At 42.6% G+C, this 20,770-nt stretch overlaps 1 protein-coding gene across 1 annotated transcript in view; it reads right to left on the bottom strand.

Annotated features, from left to right (window-relative positions):
• COL6A3 (collagen type VI alpha 3 chain) overlaps positions 1-20,770 on the bottom strand; it is a 118,744-nt gene that overhangs the window by 37,295 nt on the left and 60,679 nt on the right. The window contains 25 exon segments of the mRNA XM_043505734.1: positions 44-748; positions 1,615-1,714; positions 2,601-3,094; positions 3,290-3,301; positions 3,402-3,438; positions 3,544-3,576; positions 5,616-5,678; positions 6,388-6,450; positions 6,557-6,592; positions 7,118-7,168; positions 8,232-8,294; positions 9,009-9,071; positions 9,802-9,864; positions 10,271-10,333; positions 12,165-12,200; positions 13,949-13,984; positions 13,986-14,003; positions 14,713-14,778; positions 15,747-15,809; positions 16,542-16,595; positions 16,691-16,735; positions 16,858-16,884; positions 18,678-18,749; positions 19,868-19,921; positions 20,575-20,667. Coding sequence (XP_043361669.1) covers positions 44-748; positions 1,615-1,714; positions 2,601-3,094; positions 3,290-3,301; positions 3,402-3,438; positions 3,544-3,576; positions 5,616-5,678; positions 6,388-6,450; positions 6,557-6,592; positions 7,118-7,168; positions 8,232-8,294; positions 9,009-9,071; positions 9,802-9,864; positions 10,271-10,333; positions 12,165-12,200; positions 13,949-13,984; positions 13,986-14,003; positions 14,713-14,778; positions 15,747-15,809; positions 16,542-16,595; positions 16,691-16,735; positions 16,858-16,884; positions 18,678-18,749; positions 19,868-19,921; positions 20,575-20,667 — 2,410 coding nt within the window.

Raw genomic sequence — 20,770 nt, 5'->3', positions numbered from 1 at the left:
TTATTCTTCCACTTTTCCCATGCCTGTGCTATGTTCTACTTACTGCTGATAAATGACGGTAACAATTTCGCAAACCGCAGTAAGGGCTCTTCATGCAGCTCAGATGGCTTCTCGACTAATTTGAAGAAAACATCATTTGGCTCACTAGCCAAGCTGTAGATATTCTTGACATTCACTTTCTTGCCAATGCCAAGTACCACGAAGAAGTACCCTTTGCATTTGGCACCCAGGACAACTCTTTGAAGGTGCTCAAGTTCTTGCTTTTTAACTTCTCCAGTCATCATCAAAACCATGACTTTCAGATCCCTGGGGTTTGGTGCACTTTCAAAAACATGTCCAATTGTGTATTTAATTGCACTTCCCAGAGCCCTTGTGCCATATAGCTGGGCCATTTGGTTCAGAATGAAATCCATCATCTTGTCTTTGGACCTATAATCTGTTAGGGACAGCTCTACTTTTACTGGCAATGAGCTTGAGTTGCTTTCATATTCATAAGGAGCATGCTGGAGAACGGCCACTCTTGCATGGTGCTGTGATGCCTTTGGATTAGAGCTGATCTCCAACTGATTTACTATGTAGGAAATGTACTTCTTCATCTCGTTGAACTGCAAAGGAGTGGTGCTCTCAGAGCTATCCAGGAGGAATGCCATGTCAATGTCTACGTCTGTGGGGACTGCCCTCCTGTCTCTGAAGAAAGGCCTTTGAGAACTAGGACTAAAGCCACAGATGGGATCAGGATCACATACATCTAGAAAAGAAATACATCCTGTTTCATGTGCACATCCTTAAGACAATCATTCCTTGACATAGTTATAATCTATTTTCTGATGAGATCAAACAATAACACAGATATGGTCAACCATAAAATATTTTGGCATGTCATATGCCTGGTGAATTAATAGTTTTGCTATAAAAGCAAATCCAATAATAGTTTTGCTTGTTTCCACACTGTTGGCATAAATTAAGCATTAGTTCCAGTAGGTGCAACTGAATCAATTACAATTTTCCTTAATTATATCACATATCTATGTAGTAATATGCTCAAATTGTATTTATTCATCTACTGAACATATCTTTTATATAGCTCTTACAATCTAATTCCCTCATAATATGAAATATTACCAAGGCTTGAGCAGAAATGAGTAGGTTATATATCATATATAGAAGATTTCATCCCAAGGCATCTTCAGTTACTTGAACACATGTCTACTAAATCAATGAATTTCACACTGTGCAGTCCGTCAAGCCCTTTCTAGCCAACTGGAGAAGGCAGTATTTTGAGCACTAAGAAGCAGAGGATTGAGACATTGGAAGAGGAAACAGCCCATGAAAAGAATATAAACATCTGGTGTGATCTGCAGAATGCAAAACCTGGAGAACCACCATGTTAAACAGCAGTGTGATCCAGGCTCTTTCTGCTGAATGTTCTCTCTCAAACGTAACAACTCAGCAAAAAATAGAAATGTGAATGTATCCCACCTCATACTGCATATCGGCTGACTCCTGATTGTGCTTCCATCACATCAAAACTTCCATTGGCTGTCATGGGTCTACTCATGTAAGACAAGGCCCTAACTAAACAAAATTATAAAGAGGAGAAATCCAGTACCTTACCCAAACAAATGTGACATGTCAGTAGTCTCCTAATGGTTTGATTAAGTGGAACCGCAGCGGTAGGAAGGACAATAGCTTGTCCCACTGCACTGTTATTCATCTGATTTAGACAAAAGCAAAAAACACAGGGTTCATAACACAGTATTTATAAGTTTTAAATGTATAAACTTCTTAGGGTAAGGGTAGTCTTGAACTAAGGCACTGGATTGGGGTTTAGAGAGCTGGATTCAGTTCCCTAATCTGCCATACATGCCCTGTGTGACCTTTGGACAAATTATTTAATCTCTCCGGACCTCAGTTCCCCAACAGTAAAATGGGGATAATAATGGGGTACTTCCATTCTTCCCCCCCTTCTTTTGTATTGTCTGTTTAGATTGTATGGTTTTTAAGGCAGGGGCTGTCTCTTGCTACGTTTGTACAGCACCTAGCACAATGGCTGATTGGGGCTTTTGGGTGCTGCTGGGATACTAATAAATAATAATACTTTCTTTGGAGCTTACTCAGATTTTAAGTTGTATTTCAACATACAGTATAGAGATTTCTTATTCTTTGTGTATGAGAGACCTCTCACCCAATTCATTCACAAAATGCCATTCATTCACATCAGTACCTTAAGAGTGAGGTACTCGTGTGGTTATTTTACTGAGATTGTAAGCTCTTTGGGGCAGGGACTGTTTTTGTACAGTTCCTAGCACAATAGGGTCCTGGTCCATGACTAGACCTTCTAAGAGCTACCACAATACAAAGAATCAATATTCTCGTTCCACAGCATGCATTGCATTGGGAAAGAATTTTGGAATATGCATGAATATGAAAGAATTTTGGAATATCCTGTTGTTTGTCCTGACAATGTTGCTCGGAATTAGGCATTTGAAAGGCTTGAGCCGATGCCTACATAAGTCAATAGAAATGTGCCCACTGACTTCCATGGGAGCTGATAGAGCTCATCAAGCAGAAAAGAAAGAGCAGGAATGAGTGGTCCAAACCTGCAGTGCATTTATGAGAGCTCGATCCTCTCTGTTAGTAAGGAACACTGGCGTGACTCCAGCATCGTACAGCTTCAGCACAGCATCGTTAAGTTGTGATGATGCTCTTGTTGGGCCGTTGCTGAAGAACACAGCCACCTTCCTCATCAGAAAGCCACTGCGTGCACGCTTGAAGGTGTTTCTGGCTACAAAGGACATGGCAGTTTCCAGGCTGCGCTGCTTTGTCGTCAGGGTGATTTGGAGGTTCTGAAGCTGTTCCAGAAGATTGGCTTTCTTCCTGGCATCAGCAAAACGGATCTCGGTGGTGACATCACTGTTGTAGGTCACGACTGCCACACGGGCACCCCGGGGGCAGTTGCTCTCGGCAATGGTTAGATTGTTAGCCACTCTCAGCACTGTCTGCTTCATTCGGTTGAAAATGTCGTTATTGACACCTGAGGAAGTATCTATAGCAAATGCCAGTTCTGTTGGGTACACAGGGCATTCCTTGGGGCCTACCAGAAAGATGGGTTTAAAATAGTTAATGTTAGATTATATTATTAAATAGCAAGGACCAGATCCTCAGCTGGCATAAATCAATTTACCTCCACTGAAGTCAATGGAGGGTATTATATCGCCTGAGGCTTTGGCCCTGAATAAATATATATATAAAAGTTGCTACCAGACATTAAACAATTGAAGTGACTTACCATAGCAGCAAGCTGTGAATAATTAAAAGAAAGTGATTTAGTTGGGTCAGTTTGTATAACATGATCAGCACACAAGTAAGCTACAGAAACACGATAGCACAGAGATACTTACGACATTTATCTTTGATGCTCCGGATAAGTACACATTGCTTTAAAAAAGAGGAAAAGGAAAAGAGAGAGAGAGAGATAAACACGCCATCAAACAAAAGGTATTTCAGAACAAGATGGAGGCAGAGAAGTAATATTCAACTTACATCTTTGGATTCGCCTCTTTCACCCTTAAGCCCCTGTTTAAAAAAAAACTTGCATTACAATACATATTGATGGGATGTTATATCAAAGTCACTTAAAATTGCTATTCAGCCAGTGAGCATGTGGAAGAGAGAACAAAAATCTGTATATTTTAATTTCCATTTCCAGGAAGAGATCAAAACTTTCTATCCTTATCAGTGTTATACAGTAGAATCCCTATTTTACAAACTACTTGGAGATGGAGGAGCTCACAAAATCAAGGATCTGTTGTATTACAGGCATGCAGGGCTCTTATTGCTCATTAAAATCATTGCAGTCACTGTTAAGCACATGGCGAAATTCACCCCTGTGCAGAGGATCACCATCCCTTAGGATCTCCACATAGGGATTATGTGAGAATGAAGTGCTACACAGACCTTGTGCAGGCCCTGGGCACAGGGGGAATTTCACCCATGTGAGTGTTAGGGTGACTTTGTGCCTTGCCCTGGAGGAATGTGCCTTGCCCTGGGGCTAAGGCAGTCACAGACGTTCCCCCGCACACACACCCAACTTGCCTCATTGGGTGAGAGTTATGTACCATCTTGGTGAGGAGCATGAACAGCCCCGCCAGTCCTCCCCTGGGACAATTGCCAGAAAACAGATTCAGGGCAATGCATTTCAGTGACTGTAAAACAATGGCTAGCAGGCAGGCCCCGCCAGTATAAATGGCATGTAATTAATTAAACAGAACTGATTATCTCCCAACATATTATGTTCCTGGGTGTCTGAGACACAGGATGTTTTCTTAGGGCCCGATCCTGTGCTGGGGTATGTAGGCCACTCCACATCCATACCCAGGAGTAAGCAACTTGCTTACCACTTTTGGTGAGTGTTACTGGGCTTTGCAATGGAACAGCTGCTATTCCACATGCTGCACTAGGTAGCACAGGACTCGCTCAGTCACAGATAGTCCGCACAGAAGAAAAAATGGCATGCTGAGTAAGGAAAGGGGATACAACAAAAAGCCCTGCAGATTTAGCAGATGGGTGATCTCCTGCCACTTTGAAAACAAGTAGCCACACAAGCTCCACCTCCCACCCAGGGTCAGTGCAGCTGCAGGCTTGGCAATCTGTCCCCAGGAGCCCTGCGGGAGAAGTTCCCAAGTACTTATGATATTGTTAAGGGGTGGTGGATTTAGCTGGTGTATTTGGGTGGTTTCTATTTGACCAAATGCTGAGAAGGAAACTTCCCACGTGGAACAACTAAAGGCCAAATGTCAAAGAAATGTACATTGACAAACTTCTCAACATGTACCAGCCCTTTACTGCTAGCCCCAGATCTGGAGAGAGGGAGGACCCAGACTTAGGTCTCATGACTGGAGCAAAATATTCCACGTGCAGCATAAGAAAGAATGGCACATCTCACACTACCTCTCTAATCCCAGCCATGGCCAGACATGAACACACAACGAGTCCATTTAATTAATGCCCTGACAAATGACACATGTGTTTCATTGGGGAAGTTACCACCTTAGTTTCAGCACAAGTTTCACAGATTTCAAGGCCAGAAGAGATCATCTAGTCTGACTTTCTGCATAACACAAGCCAAAAGGATTTTAGCCAGTAATTCTTGCCTCAAGCCCACAGGATGGGCAAAGGGCCAGAGTTCACCACTATATACAGTATACTTCTTGTATGTGTTAGTAAGCACCAGAGATCAGAGAAAGTTCTTGATAAGGCCTTTAACTGGCACATTTCCATTGCAAGATTCTACCCTCCTCAGAGTGCCTTGCGTCACTCACTGAACCTGGAACATGTATGAACATTGTTCCGTGATAACAACAAACTAGGAATTTATAAAGCAAACACAATGAAATCAGGATCCCATTATCCTCACTAGACTCAAAGGAAACATGCAACATGTCCAAGATAATGGAGGATGAATTTGCCAGAGTGTAAGATAAAAGGAGGCAAAATAGAGCTTATTTCAGTTGTTGGCAAACATGCTACATATTAATGGAAAGGGAAATTAGCAAGTTCTCTGGGGACAGTGAAGCCAATCTACTAGACCAGTTGTAAATACAATGAACACTTACAGGTGGCCCTGGGTATCCACTCCCTCCGGTCTGACCTGGTTCCCCAGGCTCTCCTGCATTCCCCTAAGAAACAGTAGAGTAAAGATCACCAATCCACATTTGATATGTTTGAACACAAGACTAGAAGAATGTCCCAAATGCTCTTCAAGGAGAACAGAGTCCCATGTACCTCGCTGGAGGTACGTAGGTGCTAATGAGTTATGAGCTTTGTAGCGTATAGTCCCACTAAGGATTAGGTGTCTGAAATACAACCAGTATAACCTCCCATGGTGGATTATTTTTCAGAGTAAAGGCACTAATATAAAAAAGTGGCTTCCTGAGGAATAACTTTGTTCGGCTGACTACAAGTGCTATATACAGCACAGCAATGTGTCTGTGGTCTAATTGAAAATCCAGACATGAGTAGCCAGCCAGAAAGCTTGGTACATGTTCACCTCCTCCCTTACCCGTGGAGCCAATGTGCAGTAGTTTCTTCAGACCAATGGCTGAATTAGTCTATCTGTGGTAGGCAAGTCCCATCCCCTGGGAAGAATGGGACTGTCTGAGCAGGGCTGCATGCTCCAGTGTAACGAAGAGCAAAATCTGGCCCACGGATCACTCTCCCAAAGCTGCAGCGTAGCAATCTCAGTCACTGGGAGCAGGAGAACCCCCAAAATAGTGTGAATGAGGAAAAAACACTGTGCAGAGCTCACAAAGCCCCGGAGCTAAGCAGGCTTTCACTCCGTTCTTGCATAAAGGACTGCACGAGAAACTGTGTCATGGTAAAACTTACCCTGCGGCCTCTGTTTCCTTTAGGGCCAGGACCTCCACCACCACCTCGAGATCCAGCTGCGCCCTGTTTAGAAAACAGCATAAACAGGAGTTGTAGCAGAAGATAATATAAAGCAGAAATTTGCTACTCTCGCAGAACATGAAGGGAAGTTACATAAGCTCAACAGTACCTTTGGCCCTGGGTATCCCGGGAATCCTGTTTCACCCTGTAACAACAGAAAAGTTTTAGGGTTTAAAAAAATTAATCTTGCTTCTTAAGACAGGTCCAAAGCAAATGTATGAAGGAAAAGAACCGGTAGAGGAAAAGTGAATGAAACTGCAGACTGATAATGTTGGTATGATCAAGAGAGAATAAATGGCAGCTGGTTTAAAAATCTAATTGTTATTGGACTGTTAATATCAAACAAGACTGAAATGACAGCCGATGCTGCTATTTCTAAAGTGCCATCAGTAGGCAGGACAAGCTCCACTGAGGAGCTAACAAGCACAAAGGCACTCAACACATATGAAGAAAGAAGGGTTTGACCGGCATCTTGTTGTGATTCAATAATCAGACGCACTAGAGCAGATCCTTGTTCCTATGCACAGCCGCACTGTCTTCAACTAGACACCCCCAGGCTCCATGCGTGTGGATCCAGATGGAGGATGGAGGTCCTTGTTACCTCCAGGGTTTGGGTTGGTTTTTAAGGTCCTTGAAGCAATACTGTTAGACATGTTGTGGTTGTGCTTACTCTTTTGCCTTTAGGTCCTGGCCTGCCGACTCCATCTCGCCCATCTTCTCCCTAAAATTGGCAAAGATGAAAGCATTAATATGTAATGCATGTGCAAGATTTATTGGTGCAATGTAAGAGTCACAAAATCCATTTAGTCCAGAGCCAAAGTCCATAGGAGTCAATGGAAAGAGGCTTTTGAATCGGGCCCTTTTAGAATTAGTTACTTAGAGAGAAGTAAAAACAAAGATATAAAACTAAAAACAGGCTTGGTGCATATGCACTCTGGGTGAAATCTGGCCCCGTTGAAGTCAATGGGAATTTAACTATTGACATCAGTGGCACCAGGATTTTACCCTGTTTGTATATTAAGTTGCTCAGAAGAAACCAGAAGTCTCTCTGAACCAGTATATCAGATAGCTATTCTATTCCTAGAGGAATCAGGGGAACCAATCCAACACACATAAAGTCAATGGAAATTTTGCCACTGCCTTCAGTGTGAACAGGATTGAGCACCACTTCCCTGATCTCACCAATACTTATGCATATGCTTAACTTTACGTAAGTGCTGATCCTGCAAACATTCACCCAAACGTGTTTGTTCCTCCTTATTTTAGATGATCAACCATTATCCCTTCTACAGTTGACTTTTAGGACTGCAATATGTATTAAGCTGAGAATCATAGGAACTATGGTGACTGCTAAGTAGGGTATACATCTAGGCTCTGTGCAATGGGTCAGAAAGAGACCTAGCTACCACTTCAGGGCAACAGGGTGAATATCACCCATAGAGCTGATAATATTTCTTGCACTGGTCTATACACCTGTTCTTGCACATTGTGAAGAATTCTTAGGTATAAAGGAACAGATAGTAAGAGGCAAAAAAAAAATCACTTAATAGTATCCCCTCAGCTAATGTAAAGACTCTCCAGAGAGTGATTGCCATTTAAAAAAAAATGTTCACACAAGAGTAAAACTATGATGTATATTTCTTCTTTATATGTCACCATGTAAAATACAAGGACCATAGGCAGGACAATAAAACTAAATTTTCTGCTTTGATGGAATTTTGCACATTTATACCAGAATGGGATTTAGCCCAGCATCCTTTAGAGCTGCACAAGACAATGCTTACTGTCTCTCCTCGAGGCCCAGGAAATCCAGGCTGTCCTTTTGTTCCAATATCACCAGGTTCACCCTGAAAAAGGGAGTATTCATTTAAGCCCGTATCTCTCTGCTTATGCATTGGTTCTTTTCTACAAATGCATCTATAATGGTCCCTTACAAGCAGAAATGCATGGCCATGTTTACACAACAAAAAATGTGTGGATAAAGCAATAGCACTGTTTATCTTTTTGCCTGATCCAGTGATTTCAGAAACTGTGTGAAATACAGAAGCTGCAGTAATAAGTGCCACCATTTGTCTTTTATGAACGTACCAACAATAAGGCCAAAATACAAAGGGCCAGACGTTTTGCTGATTGAACTCTATGGCAAAGTTACAACAGCAGGTTTGGTGGCCCAACGGGTATACGTGGAGAGGGCATAACAGTGAAAAGGATCATGAAAAAAAGGATTGGATCATTTTCTGGTGCAAATCAGCTAAGTCAATCAAGCTACACCAATTTACATCAGCTGAGGATCTGGCCCAGAATATTATGAATCTCAAAGTTGTTTTTATTTTAATAAATGTGCCTTCTAGTTCAATGACATAGGATTCCAGTAAAGCAGCCAGTGGCTTAGCCTTTACCCTGCTTTGTTCCACTCTATGCAAACTCTTGAAGATGATAAATCACAATTTTGCTTGAACATGTTGATTGCCAGTATGTTTAAAAAAAGAAATTAAACTCATATTCAGCAGATTTTCATTATTATTTTAGGCATTGATGCTCAATATTGATGCTCAACGTACCTTTTGTCCCAAGGGACCAATTCTGCCCCGATCCCCGGGTGGTCCAGCAGCACCACCACCGCCCTACAATAGAAAGAAAAGAGCTGAAATTTTGCAACATGTCAATAAAGCTCAGCACATTGAAATTAAATATTGGGGCCTAGCTCCATAGCTCATTTATCATTATTTATTAATAACGTGTGTATCAGCCACACCAAACAATGAAAAGGTTTTGCTCAACAGTGGAAATCACCTATTAGCTATTAAGACTGAGATCCATCAAAGCTACTTAGGGGTTCAGATGCCCAGTTCCCATTGATTTTAATGGGAATTGAGTGGAAAAATTGAGTCGGTGGCATTGTTAATATCAATCTATTCTGTCTGTAGACTAAATGCGTTTCAATTCCTCAGTAACTCTTTCTTCCTTCTCCCTATCCCCCTGCCTTAAAGACTCAGGCACCTTGACCAGAGAAGCAGGGGGCCGGAAGTCAAGTACTCCAACCACTAGCCATCTGGCCCTCCAAGCCCCCTATTACAGGGAGTTTGCCTGTAAAAAGATTGGAACTTGGTCAGGATTTGACCCAATGAATTTCAAATTCATGTTCATGTCTAAACCAGTAGTTTGGGGAACCTTAGCATGAGCTTCAGATAGAATTATTTTTGCAAGGCATGTGGTACTGGGGAGAAAGACAAATACTGGACTTCATCCAAAGTCCCACTGAAATCAATGGAAAGATTCTCATTGACTTCATTTAAATCAGGTGCAGTAAGTTTCTTCTGGTCCCCCAGAATGAGAAGAACAAGAAATATTTACCCTTGGGCCAGGAATGCCTTGCTCTCCTCTTAGACCTGGAGTTCCAATCTGACCGGGAGGACCCTGCATATGGAGAAGATAAATACTATATAAGGTATAAAATATTAAAGGACTGAGATAACATTGTAAAAATGAGACTGGGAGGGAGAACCAAAGTTACAAGACTAAAAGACAATTCTGAAAACCATGGGACCAGTTCCAATGTTTCATGATGTGACCAACACACCATAAATATAATAAGTGACTCATGTCCTGGGGCAGGGCAATTGGGGCCCCTGTCAGCCACAGTGCAATCCACAGATCATAGTCACCTTGCCATAATATTCAGAAGCAGTTATGGACAAGGTCTCAAAGACGTTTACACAGAACAAGGCAAGCTGAAGCATATTGCAGTAGCAAGGTAAAAGAAGCACATAGCAAAGGAAAACATATTTAGGCTGTTCAGGAATGGCCTGTGAAACTTACTAACCTGTGGCCCTCTTGTACCCTGTTCTCCCACAGTTCCTTGTAGACCCGGCGCACCTTTGGCACCCTTAAAATACAACATAATGCAGATTAGAATGGGCAGGTCAGGGGTTGCAAACAATTTTCAGTGAGTCCCAACTAGCCTCCCTTTCTTTACAGCTCAATGGGAGGGGAGTTATGATGTTTTTTCTCTTGTAACCTGAGGTCACAGTACAGAGACCATTGAGAATCACTGATGTAGAGTCATTTAAGCTCCTGTTAGCTTGTCTTCCACTTTAGCAAGAACAATGGCTCTGATGACTGTGCATTCTAAGGCCTCTTCACACTGCTCCAGCGATGTAAAGAGGCCTTAGTATAAATGAGAATCAGGCACAATGAAAATTAACCTTTTAAGGCCAGTAAACCATGTGCATTAAGAGGTTCATTTCTCTTACTGATTCATATGTGTTTAAGTCCCATTACCATTAGTGTAACAGACTTACAAATGTGAAGGCTGATCCTGCAGTCCTTACTCAGGTAAATCTTGCAATGAAAGCACTGGAGTAAGATCTGCAGGGCTGGATTCATGGGTTTACACTGCATAGTACAATAGGACAATTGATTCATAGATCTAAGGCCAGAAGGGACCATTAGCTCATCCAGTCTGACCTCCTGTCTAACACAGGCCAGAGAATTTCACCCAGTTTACCTCAGTTATGATAAACCATTGTAGGGATATCATTTAATGACCTGAGCCTGTCAGGTGCTAAGCATTCTGAACTCCCTTTGCTTCAATGGAAGTTGAGGGAACTCGCTGTTTCTTTGGATGGACTCAGCATCTTGTAGAATGGAGGACACAACACAGTGTAGTGCAGATCCAGACAGTGCAGAAATTAATTTGTAATACACATGGGCACGTGCTAAATAAATAACTGCACAACATTCTTACGACGCACAGGAGATCAGGAACCCAGGGCACTAGATTTTTGATTCCTAACACTTTATTTTTTCCTTCGTTAAAAGTAGTCAACATGCTTTTGAACAAAGCAAGATGTACCAAAACACCCAAAAAAGGACCAGACTGGATTCAGAGAAGCAGGAAAATAGCACTTTCCACAAAGAGAGTTGCAGAATCAAGACCACTGTGAGTGTTCAGTAGTCGATACTGAAATCTGAGCTGTGTTACTTAACTATGATTGGACACACACGTCACATGGACTTGTTTCTGCTTTATGGTTTGTTGGGTGTAATTGTGAGGCTCAGGTTTCCAATATGAATACTCACGCTGAGAAATTCAACATTTGAATTTCACAAATAGTCACTTAACATTTGCTCTTTCCATGAACATTTGGCTAATACATGTGTTCACAATAGTAATAAATGCAGACAGGAGTGAGACCCTGGAGCTGAAATCAATGCCATTATTCTATTCAAGCAATGAATCCTGGGAAATTTTGTCAAGTATTCTCTCAGCTCTTTTCAGTCTCCTCTAATTGCTCACTGCACTGTCTCCTCCGCCAGTTTATGCTTCTCCTTTATTTTCAGAACACATGACCGAAGGGTAAGTCAACACTGGGGTTTGTTTCTTGCTCTATTTAATATGAAATTGCTCCTTGTCCCCCATTCGTTGTGTCTGGTGACTGGACTGAAAGAGAGAGTAGAATGGGCCTGCACTTTGCAGATGTGGAGTCTAATTTCACAACAGCCACAGGATGGGAAGAAGCTGAGAAATGTGAGGAAGGGGGTAAGTTTGGAGGAGATGTGGAAGAAAAGAAGAGAGAAACAAAACCCAAGTCTGCTTCCAGCACTACTGTGCAAGTCACTCTGTCTGGAACTCATAAACTCTGTACCACTTACACGGTCTGCAATGCAAACCGGCCACCTGTGCAACATTGCCACACAACACACTGTACACTTACTTTGGGTCCTGGGGGCCCTCTTCTTCCGAAACTACCCTGTGAATCAATAAATCACAACAAAACATGTTATGCAAAGCAACTGAATCTAATACTCACAGCTTGTGGTCTGTGGATTCCTTTAACCATGTACACAGCATGGAAGCAACAGAGAAGCAGAGAAAGGTGTCTCCAAAAAGCTCTGGCTTGCCAGCTGAAATAGCAACGACTTCCTTTTTGCCCTTTAAAAACGATGGGCCTTATTCTGCTGTCTTTCACACCAATGTAAACTCCACAGACATCAACAGAGTCCCTCCAGTGGCAATGAGATCAGAGTCTGACCTTAAAACTCTAGGGAAAGGGTGGAAAAGCACAAGGCCTTTTCCTCCTGAGGTTTGTTTGGTATTTTTTAGTTCCCTCTTAGAGTTGTAAGGAAAATATGAAGTAAGGCACAGAACGAAGCAAGTTCTTTCTGTGAACAAGATTCCTCAGACATGAACTGGGTTTACCCCAGCTGAGGACCTGGTCCTAAATATTGCTGACTGTAATATAGGCAATGAAAATACATGAAATACACACTTGTGTATCGGAAGAGGCACATTCACTATAACACATGGCCTGAGGGCAATAGCAGACCCTATATCAATTGAGTCTGGGTGCATCTTAGTTACACTTTCAGGGCTCTGTTTTGATCCCAAACATACAAATAAGCATCCCCACAAGCTCTTGAAAGCTCCACTAAAGCATCTAAAAGGAGGTTGCAATTTTTTGAAGAGACACACAAATGCACATTGTGGTGTATGAGATTAGAATGGAGCCCAAAGGGTACATGTGTAGATGTGTAAAGGGTAGATGTGTGCTGGTTCTGTGACTCAATATGGCCATTTCAAAAAGGAATTCACTGCTATGAACATGAGCCATGTCAAATATACCAGGTGCTCTGATGCAAACTACTAGCTAATAACACCATTCTGTCCCATGCAACAATATTCTTTAAGGTATATCATGCCATTAGGGCATAGCCCTCAGCTAGGAGCAAGATGGAGCTGTGAATTTGGGGAGAGATTTACTTTAATCTGCTCTCACACTGGTTTTACATTGGTACCTCCCAGATCTTCTCTAGAGTATAACCGAGAGCAGAATCAGGCCTCAGTTTTGAGAACTGTTCTGCACCCGATGTCCACTCAGCAGTGCTATCAAGTTCTGACATACATGTTGTAGATCCAAGACATACACACATGACATGTGTCAAGTTGACTTTGTTTCAAAATTAGGTAATGATTTTTTGTTCTGATAGGTAAAATTTTACTTCTCTTTGCATATTGACTGTCAAAATCAGAGAGAAATCTAATCTGCAACATTATTATCCAACTTTCCCACAGTTTGGGATGTTCAGATTGGTGGATTTGAATTGGGCCCATGTCTAATAAAAATACAAGCCTAATTCTATAAAATAACTGCACTCTTTAAATATTATGTCTAAGTCCTCTCTAAACAAATGAAAAAATGTATGTTTCAATCCTGAAATCTCTACCCAGTCCTTACTCAAGCAAAAATCCCATTGAGTTGGCAGTGTGGGAGTTTTGATTCATTAAGGACAGAAAAGACAGCAGAATATGGCCTGTCATGATTAAGCAGCACTGATTGAAGTGACAGACCAATGTCTTTTTCATTTAGGTTCCATTGGTGTACTTTTACACTCTTTTTACACTTTTTAAATTGACCTTTCAAGATCCTTTTCATAGCACCAGATACTTCCTTGAGAGAGAGGGGTTGTCTACAATACCAGGATAACTAAGGATACTCACATTATTTCCAGCTCCACCAGGGGAACCCGCCCCCCCCATCTGGTCCAGGTTCTCCCTATGGTAAATGAAAAACTGAGATGAGAGTCCTGAGATTTACTAGCAAGCAGAACACAGTTTAGCTCTCAAAAATTAAACATTCATACCAGCTATATTAGTGACTGATCCAAAGTCCTTCGAAGTTGATGGAAAATCTTTCTATTGACTCCAGTGGGCTTTGGAGCAGGCCCTTGACATACATCTTAGAGTCAGTCAGAACTTAGAATTCCCATTCTATAGGAAATTCCAATATTAAAAAAAAATTTAATTTCTTGCTCAACACAATTTTGGAAAAAAAATCATTTCACACTGATTGAAGCATTGCATTTGAGTAAAATCAAAATGTTTCATTCCAATCTTGGAGTTTAAAAAAAATCTATATTAAAAATGAGAATGTATATTATATTATAATCCATTTTTATTATTGTATATTCCAATGTATAATAATATAAAAGAAATACATTTCTCAATGAAGAATAGGTTCAAAATGAAATTGCAACCATCTGCTCCAATAAGGCTTCATTTCAAATTGTTTTAAATCAAATTTTGCTAACGTGACATGGTCCCACAGAAAGTTTCAATTTCAACAAAATGCCATTTTTCAGAGGAAAAATATGCCCTCTGAAAAATTTTGATCAGCTCTCCTAAATATAAGTATTGTGTGCAATGTCCTATTTTCTTGCTTTATTTGTTCTATCATGCTTTAAAAAAAAATCTCAATACTTTACCATTGGTCCAATTTCACCCTTTGAGCCTCTGGGTCCTCGCTGTGTGTTATCAAGTCCAGTCTCACCCTGAAAGCAGCAGAAGCAATGAAAAACACTGGTGTAAGTAGGGCACTGAGGCAGACATCACGCACTGTAAAACAGTCCATCAGATTTCAACATCCACATTTCATTTTTTAACATACATTGTATGAAATAGATCACAATGGTTGCTCGGGACATGAGACATCTTGCAAGAGTGGAATAAGAATGGGGAAAGGATTTCATATAATGAAACCATGTTTCCAATAAGTAAATAAATGGCCAGTTTAACATAAGTCAATATCAAGAGGCAAGTGCTAGCCACTCATTGATTCTGCCCAGGCAACAACTACGTTGGGGCTTTCCTGTGCCCACACAGTAACTTACATAGTAGGTATGATTCAGGTTAATCATTCCTTCATATGGCAATTACTTTACCACCTTCACAGTACGTCTAGGTCTGTCTATTTAGATGACTCTTCTCATCAGCTATGTAATACAGACTGGCTCATGTGTGCTTCTTATATTGCTCTGATTCATCTCAGCCTCATATTAGACTGCATCTTTGGGTTTCAAAACAGGAATGTGTCTCATATTTAATTACCAGGCAACCTGTACTGTTTACTTGCACATCTTATTGAGCAGCCATCCTCAGTAGGTTCAATGGGTCACATTCTGGCAGGCATCTGGAAATAGGCATATTACTGACATGTATATGGCAATGGCAATTGAACATGTGCCTGTACTCTGGAAGTGGGGTAGCAGCACATGCAGCTCTTGTCCAATCTGTTCCTTACTACGGGCTTCATGGTACATTCCTAACACAGCCAGGGCCAGATCCTCAACTGGTGACTCTAGGGGAGCTACAAGGCACCAAGGATCTAGCCCCCAGTCAGCTGAAGTTCTGGGTGCAGCAGGAATGAAGAAGCATCCTTGTAGGCTAATCCGTGGGGAGGTCTAGATGGCGTAAATCCTTATAAAGACTAAAGTTATAAACTTATAAACTATAAAGTTACCGGATCACCTCGAAGCCCTCGGTCACCTCGTTCTCCTCTGTTTCCTTTTTCGCCTTTAACACCCTTTCAGGAGATATACAGAAAATTAGAAATGCCGCAGAAAGGGCTCACACACCTGCCTATATGGGGTAGATTTACTCAGCACATCAACTGTGATCCTTCTCTGCTCTCTCAGGCGAAACTCCCATAAGGATGAAGTGAGGAATGCAGGATCAAGCTGAGCCATGTGAATTTGACTCATGGAATAGAACAGATCACTGCTGGTGAGAGTCCCTTTGGCTCTGGATTTGCCCACTGCTATTGGTTTTGGTACAAGTCTTAATGAATAAAAAGTATTCAGCCACTCATAAGAAAGGGAGCATATTGGCTTTGATCCTTAGCTACACACACAGCAGTCCTGCAGCCGGTATAGCTGGTCATGGGAGGATTTCCCTAGTGTAGGAGATTCCCTGCTGTACAGGTGATATAGTGGCTCCTATGCTCTCCAACTCCCTGCTGAGATAAGAGGTGTGGCAGGAGAAAGGGGGTATGCCCAGGGCTTCCCTCTGCCCTAGCAATCCCTAGCTGGTGTAACAATCCCTTGAGAATACAGGGAGATGATGTAACTTAGAGCAGCCTTCAGGCTGCTCTTATACCATGGGACCAGACTGTTGCATATCCAGCCTAGGATGAGAAGAGCAAAAAGTGACTTAAACCCAATCCCTCCCAAATTGTGCGGTGTGTCCCTCAACCCCAGCCAAGGACTGGAGTCACTGAGTGTAACCATTCTGGAACAGTGTATATAATAAAACATACCCTTCTGCCAGCATTGCCTCGATCCCCAGAAGCACCTGGTAGGCCTCTCTCCCCCTGCCAAAGACAAATGCATTAGCAGAATTTCTGCTGCTTTAGGGGGAATCGAACCACGGCAGCTCATTAAGAGAGAGCTCATTAAAATGACTTACTTCTTCTCCATCTATGCCATCCAGGCCGATTTCTCCCAGTTCGCCCTACAGAATAATAAAAGAAGCATGGTATAAATGATTAAATGTACACATAGGTGAAGAGAGGAAATATTTCACACATGCGTGCTACCTGTCGCTGTCGTTATGTTTGTAACACACTTACGTACCTTTTCTCCTGGGAATCCGCGGGAGCCCTGAAGATAACAGAAAATAGATGGTTACTCTCCCCTAGAGACTTCCCACAGAGATTGCAGCTAGGGAGAGATGGGGCACTCTAACCAGGGTCATAAACCTCCCCCACTCAAAGTGAGAAGGGGAGGCAGGCAGGTTATATGCATCCTTATAGCCTTTCAGCTGGCATCAGTGGGAGCTGGACAGTACTTAATTTGTGCCAGGGCTGAGCTCTGGTGCCTCTGGGCTTGGCAGTTGATAGCCCTGGTGCCTCTGGGCTTGGCAGTTCATAGCCCCGGTGCCTCTGGGCTTGGCAATTCATAACCCCGGTGCCTCTGGGCTTGGCAATTCTTAGCCCCGGTGCCTCTGGGCTTGGCAATTCATAGCCTCGGCACCTCTGGGCTTGGCGTGTCAGTTATGAAAGTAAACAAATTTCTTGAACCCCGGCACCTAATTGCTTGAGCCCTGGCACCTCTTTCATTACAAGTTAAGCACCGGAGCTGGACTGTGTGCTAAGTCAGCAGATAAGCACGAAGAGTTTGGAAAAAATCTACTATGGGAGCCAGCCGCCCTATTTTGTCCAACAGCTGTTTTCTAAGGAACTTTTCCAAGTGTGAGGAGAGCTGAGGACGGATTGAGCTGTTCCTGAAGGACAGACTGAGCCTGAAGTGAGGGGCAACATGTAGCTGAACCACCCTCTGAAGGAATTTTACAACCCTCTCTCACTGCCACCTTTAACAGAGTGCTCCCTTCCACCCAGCAGCTCTCCTGACCAGCAAGTAGTGGGAGGGGGAGGATGTACAGCCAAGAGTCCACCCACTCTCCAACCCCTCCCCATCCCATTCAATCACCACAGGGAGCATCTGGAGAACAGGGGATGCAATCCACACCGGACCCAGGATCTGGGTAGGTCTCAGTCTAGCAGGGACTTCAGAGTGCAGCTTTTACTGCCCTTTACTCATCTTACTTTGCTGAGTAAGACAAGGGCACAATCTAGCCCATAAAGTGGCATTCTCCAACCCCTCCCCCATTCTCATGATGCATCACAAAATAATGTCTATTTTAGCCAGTGGCCTCAATAAATAGTTTACTCCTTAAACAAATCCCCTTCTCCTCAACCTAATGACCTCATGCCTGATCCCTTTTCTGAGCCACAATACATTTGTATCCAAAGGATGTTCCAGACTGGATATTTTTCTAAGAGAGACGTTCTAGCTCTTTCACAAGATATGGGTTTGATACAGGGATCCCTGGGAGAAATTCTCTGGCATGTGACAGAATGGTCCCTTCTAGCCCCAGAATCTATGAATATTTATAATAAAAATTGCAAATCTCCCCAAGGTCTTGCTTTTTCTTGACCCTTTTTCTGAGCCATTATTTAATATATCCATTTAAAACAATAGTCATCTTCTCACTTTGCTCTCTGCCTCCCAATTGCAGTTTCCCTCCCACATATAATCCCAGCCCTGAGCCAACATTCACACATAGTGCTGGTGTCAAGAAAATCAATCTCCTCTCTTCTCTCTCCCCTATGGTCTAGCAGCAAAGGCTCCCAACAATAATATTATTTTTGTCTGCAGACTGTGTGATATTGGGTTTAAGCACTTTGCATGGTATTGTTCCTTCACATTACAATACTATGAAATACTGATACTGTGACATATGTTGAAGGCACCATATTTCTGTCTTATGGAAATAGCCCTTTCCTAGTTTTGCATAAGATCCTCAGCTGGGGGAATAAGCTGTAATGGAGCTATACTGATTGACACCCACTTAGGATTTGGCTGTATACTCTAGAGATTCATTAAAAACATACCTTAATTCCTCTCTGACCAGGACAACCTTGGAATCCTTGAGTTCCATTGACACCTGGCGGACCCCGTTCACCCTAATGTAGGAATGGAGCAATTAGTAATGGTCTACGATACACCCTACTCGCCCTAACTTGGTGTATTTACACGCTTGAATTGTGGTTTTACTGTACCACAAAACTGAAAATGCCTATAAGGGCTGGGCATGTTTACATGATACAATCTAACAGTACTTTCCAGAGGTCAGCAACTGACAGGGGCAGGCAGCTGCAGTGTGAGTTTCCTCACAGCATTCTGCCAATGACCTTGGTCACAACCTGTGGGGGCCAACCCTAGTCTTAGGAAGCAATTGAAAGAGAATATCTTCTTGCTAAATTGTCTCTAGCCTCTCAAATACAGAATTGTGTTACGAGGTTCTCCTAAAAGAAAATGGATTCTGGATGGGTCGGTAATGAGATCCTGCCTTTAACTATTCAGACACCAACTCCCATGGCACATAGTATCTGAGAACAGAATTTGGCTTCTCTCTATTATGTTGCTGGATGGATGAGAAAAGCCAGTTGGCCTCCATCTCACCATCTGGTGCTGTGCATCACGGGCTGTTTGTTTCTTAGTTTATGTACGACTTCATGGTGAAGTAACTGTTCAGAGGCGATAATGTTAATGAGAAATTAAAATCATGGGACTTATTGTCTTCACCATCACTGTTACTGTCTGATATCTCAAAGGCTGGACTGAAAAGGGCAGCACAATCACTCCACATTTCTTCTAGTCAGCATCGATTACTTTGGGGTACTCCACTAGCTGCTCACAGGCTGGGTGTTTGCTCTGTTTGTTTGGCTTTCTATGTAACTCAGCTGTGGCCAAAGCTGCTCTGCCCTGAGTAAGGGGTGGCAAACAGGTGTGTGCTCCGCCCTTGGAGTAGCCCAGAGACTGAAAGGCACACCCTTCCCCAGCTCCCCCTAGCTTCTAACACGTTTCCACACCCCATTGTGAGTCAGGCCAACTACTCAGGCCGTGACTAGTGGGGGCTGGAAGCAGGGCACCTCCCATTCCCTGCCCCACATTCACAGGAGGGGATGTTGGGCGCAAAGTCCCAGCTACCCACCACCACCACAGCCAGAAACAATCTGAGCAATGTCAAGAGCCCCCTTTATTCCCCTCTGAGGCAATATAGCTCTAGGCAGTTACTTACGGGTCCACCTTCATCGCCTGGATAGCCTCTGTAGCCGTTCTCACCTGAAATGCCCTAAAAAACAATGCATATCAGTTGATTTTCCACATAATATCTGAGGTTTCCTTGCTACAATCTGTGCTCCCCCTTTAAGCCCCGGTTCAAAATATCCCTGGATTTAATACAGAGCAGATGTTTGGGTCGTATAATCTATAAAGAAACTAGTTAAATTAAATAATCTGATTACGATTTCCACAGACACTCAAACTGTGCAGATAGCTAGTCTATGCAACCACATGTTTTCTATCACTATGATTCTTCATTTTCCCAACACTATCCCATCCAATTGCTGCACTTACTGGTCGTGTCTTATCTTAAATTAGACTGTAAACGCTATGGGGCAGGCTCTGTCTCCTGCTATGTTTGTACAGCACCCAGCACAATCAGGTTCTGACCCTGACTGGAGACACTAGATGGAACTGTATTAAGAAGAAATTCTGAATGAATACCATTGCTTTATTACATGAAGCCCTACAATTTCATTAGTGTTGCTTTAGATGATTGTCTCTAAAATTCAACCCTTCTCTTGAATCGTAATGCAGGATGCTGGAGTGAGTGAGTACTACATTTATATTTCTTTATTAGGGGAAAGGTCTGAAAGCTGGAGAGGATTTCTGTGAAATGTGAACCTAAGCTTGGATATTTCAAAACTAGATGCAGCAACATACCTTTGGCCCAATGGTGCCTGGCATTCCTCTATCTCCCCGCTGCCCAGAACACTTGCATGGCACTCGGCAGCATACTTTTTCCGCAATGTTGTCCTATAATGAAAGAAAGCTGTTAAAAACTTATGCAGGAGATGAATTCCCAAAGTAACATTCATCCTTGAGTGCGGGGTGAGGTACAGGTCTGCAGGAAGAGTAA

The sequence above is a fragment of the Dermochelys coriacea genome, chromosome 11 (assembly GCF_009764565.3).
Source record: "Dermochelys coriacea isolate rDerCor1 chromosome 11, rDerCor1.pri.v4, whole genome shotgun sequence".
Lineage (NCBI taxonomy): Eukaryota > Metazoa > Chordata > Testudines > Dermochelyidae > Dermochelys > Dermochelys coriacea.
Note: the sequence above shows the minus strand (reverse complement) of the source record. Positions and strands in the feature narration are given on the sequence as shown.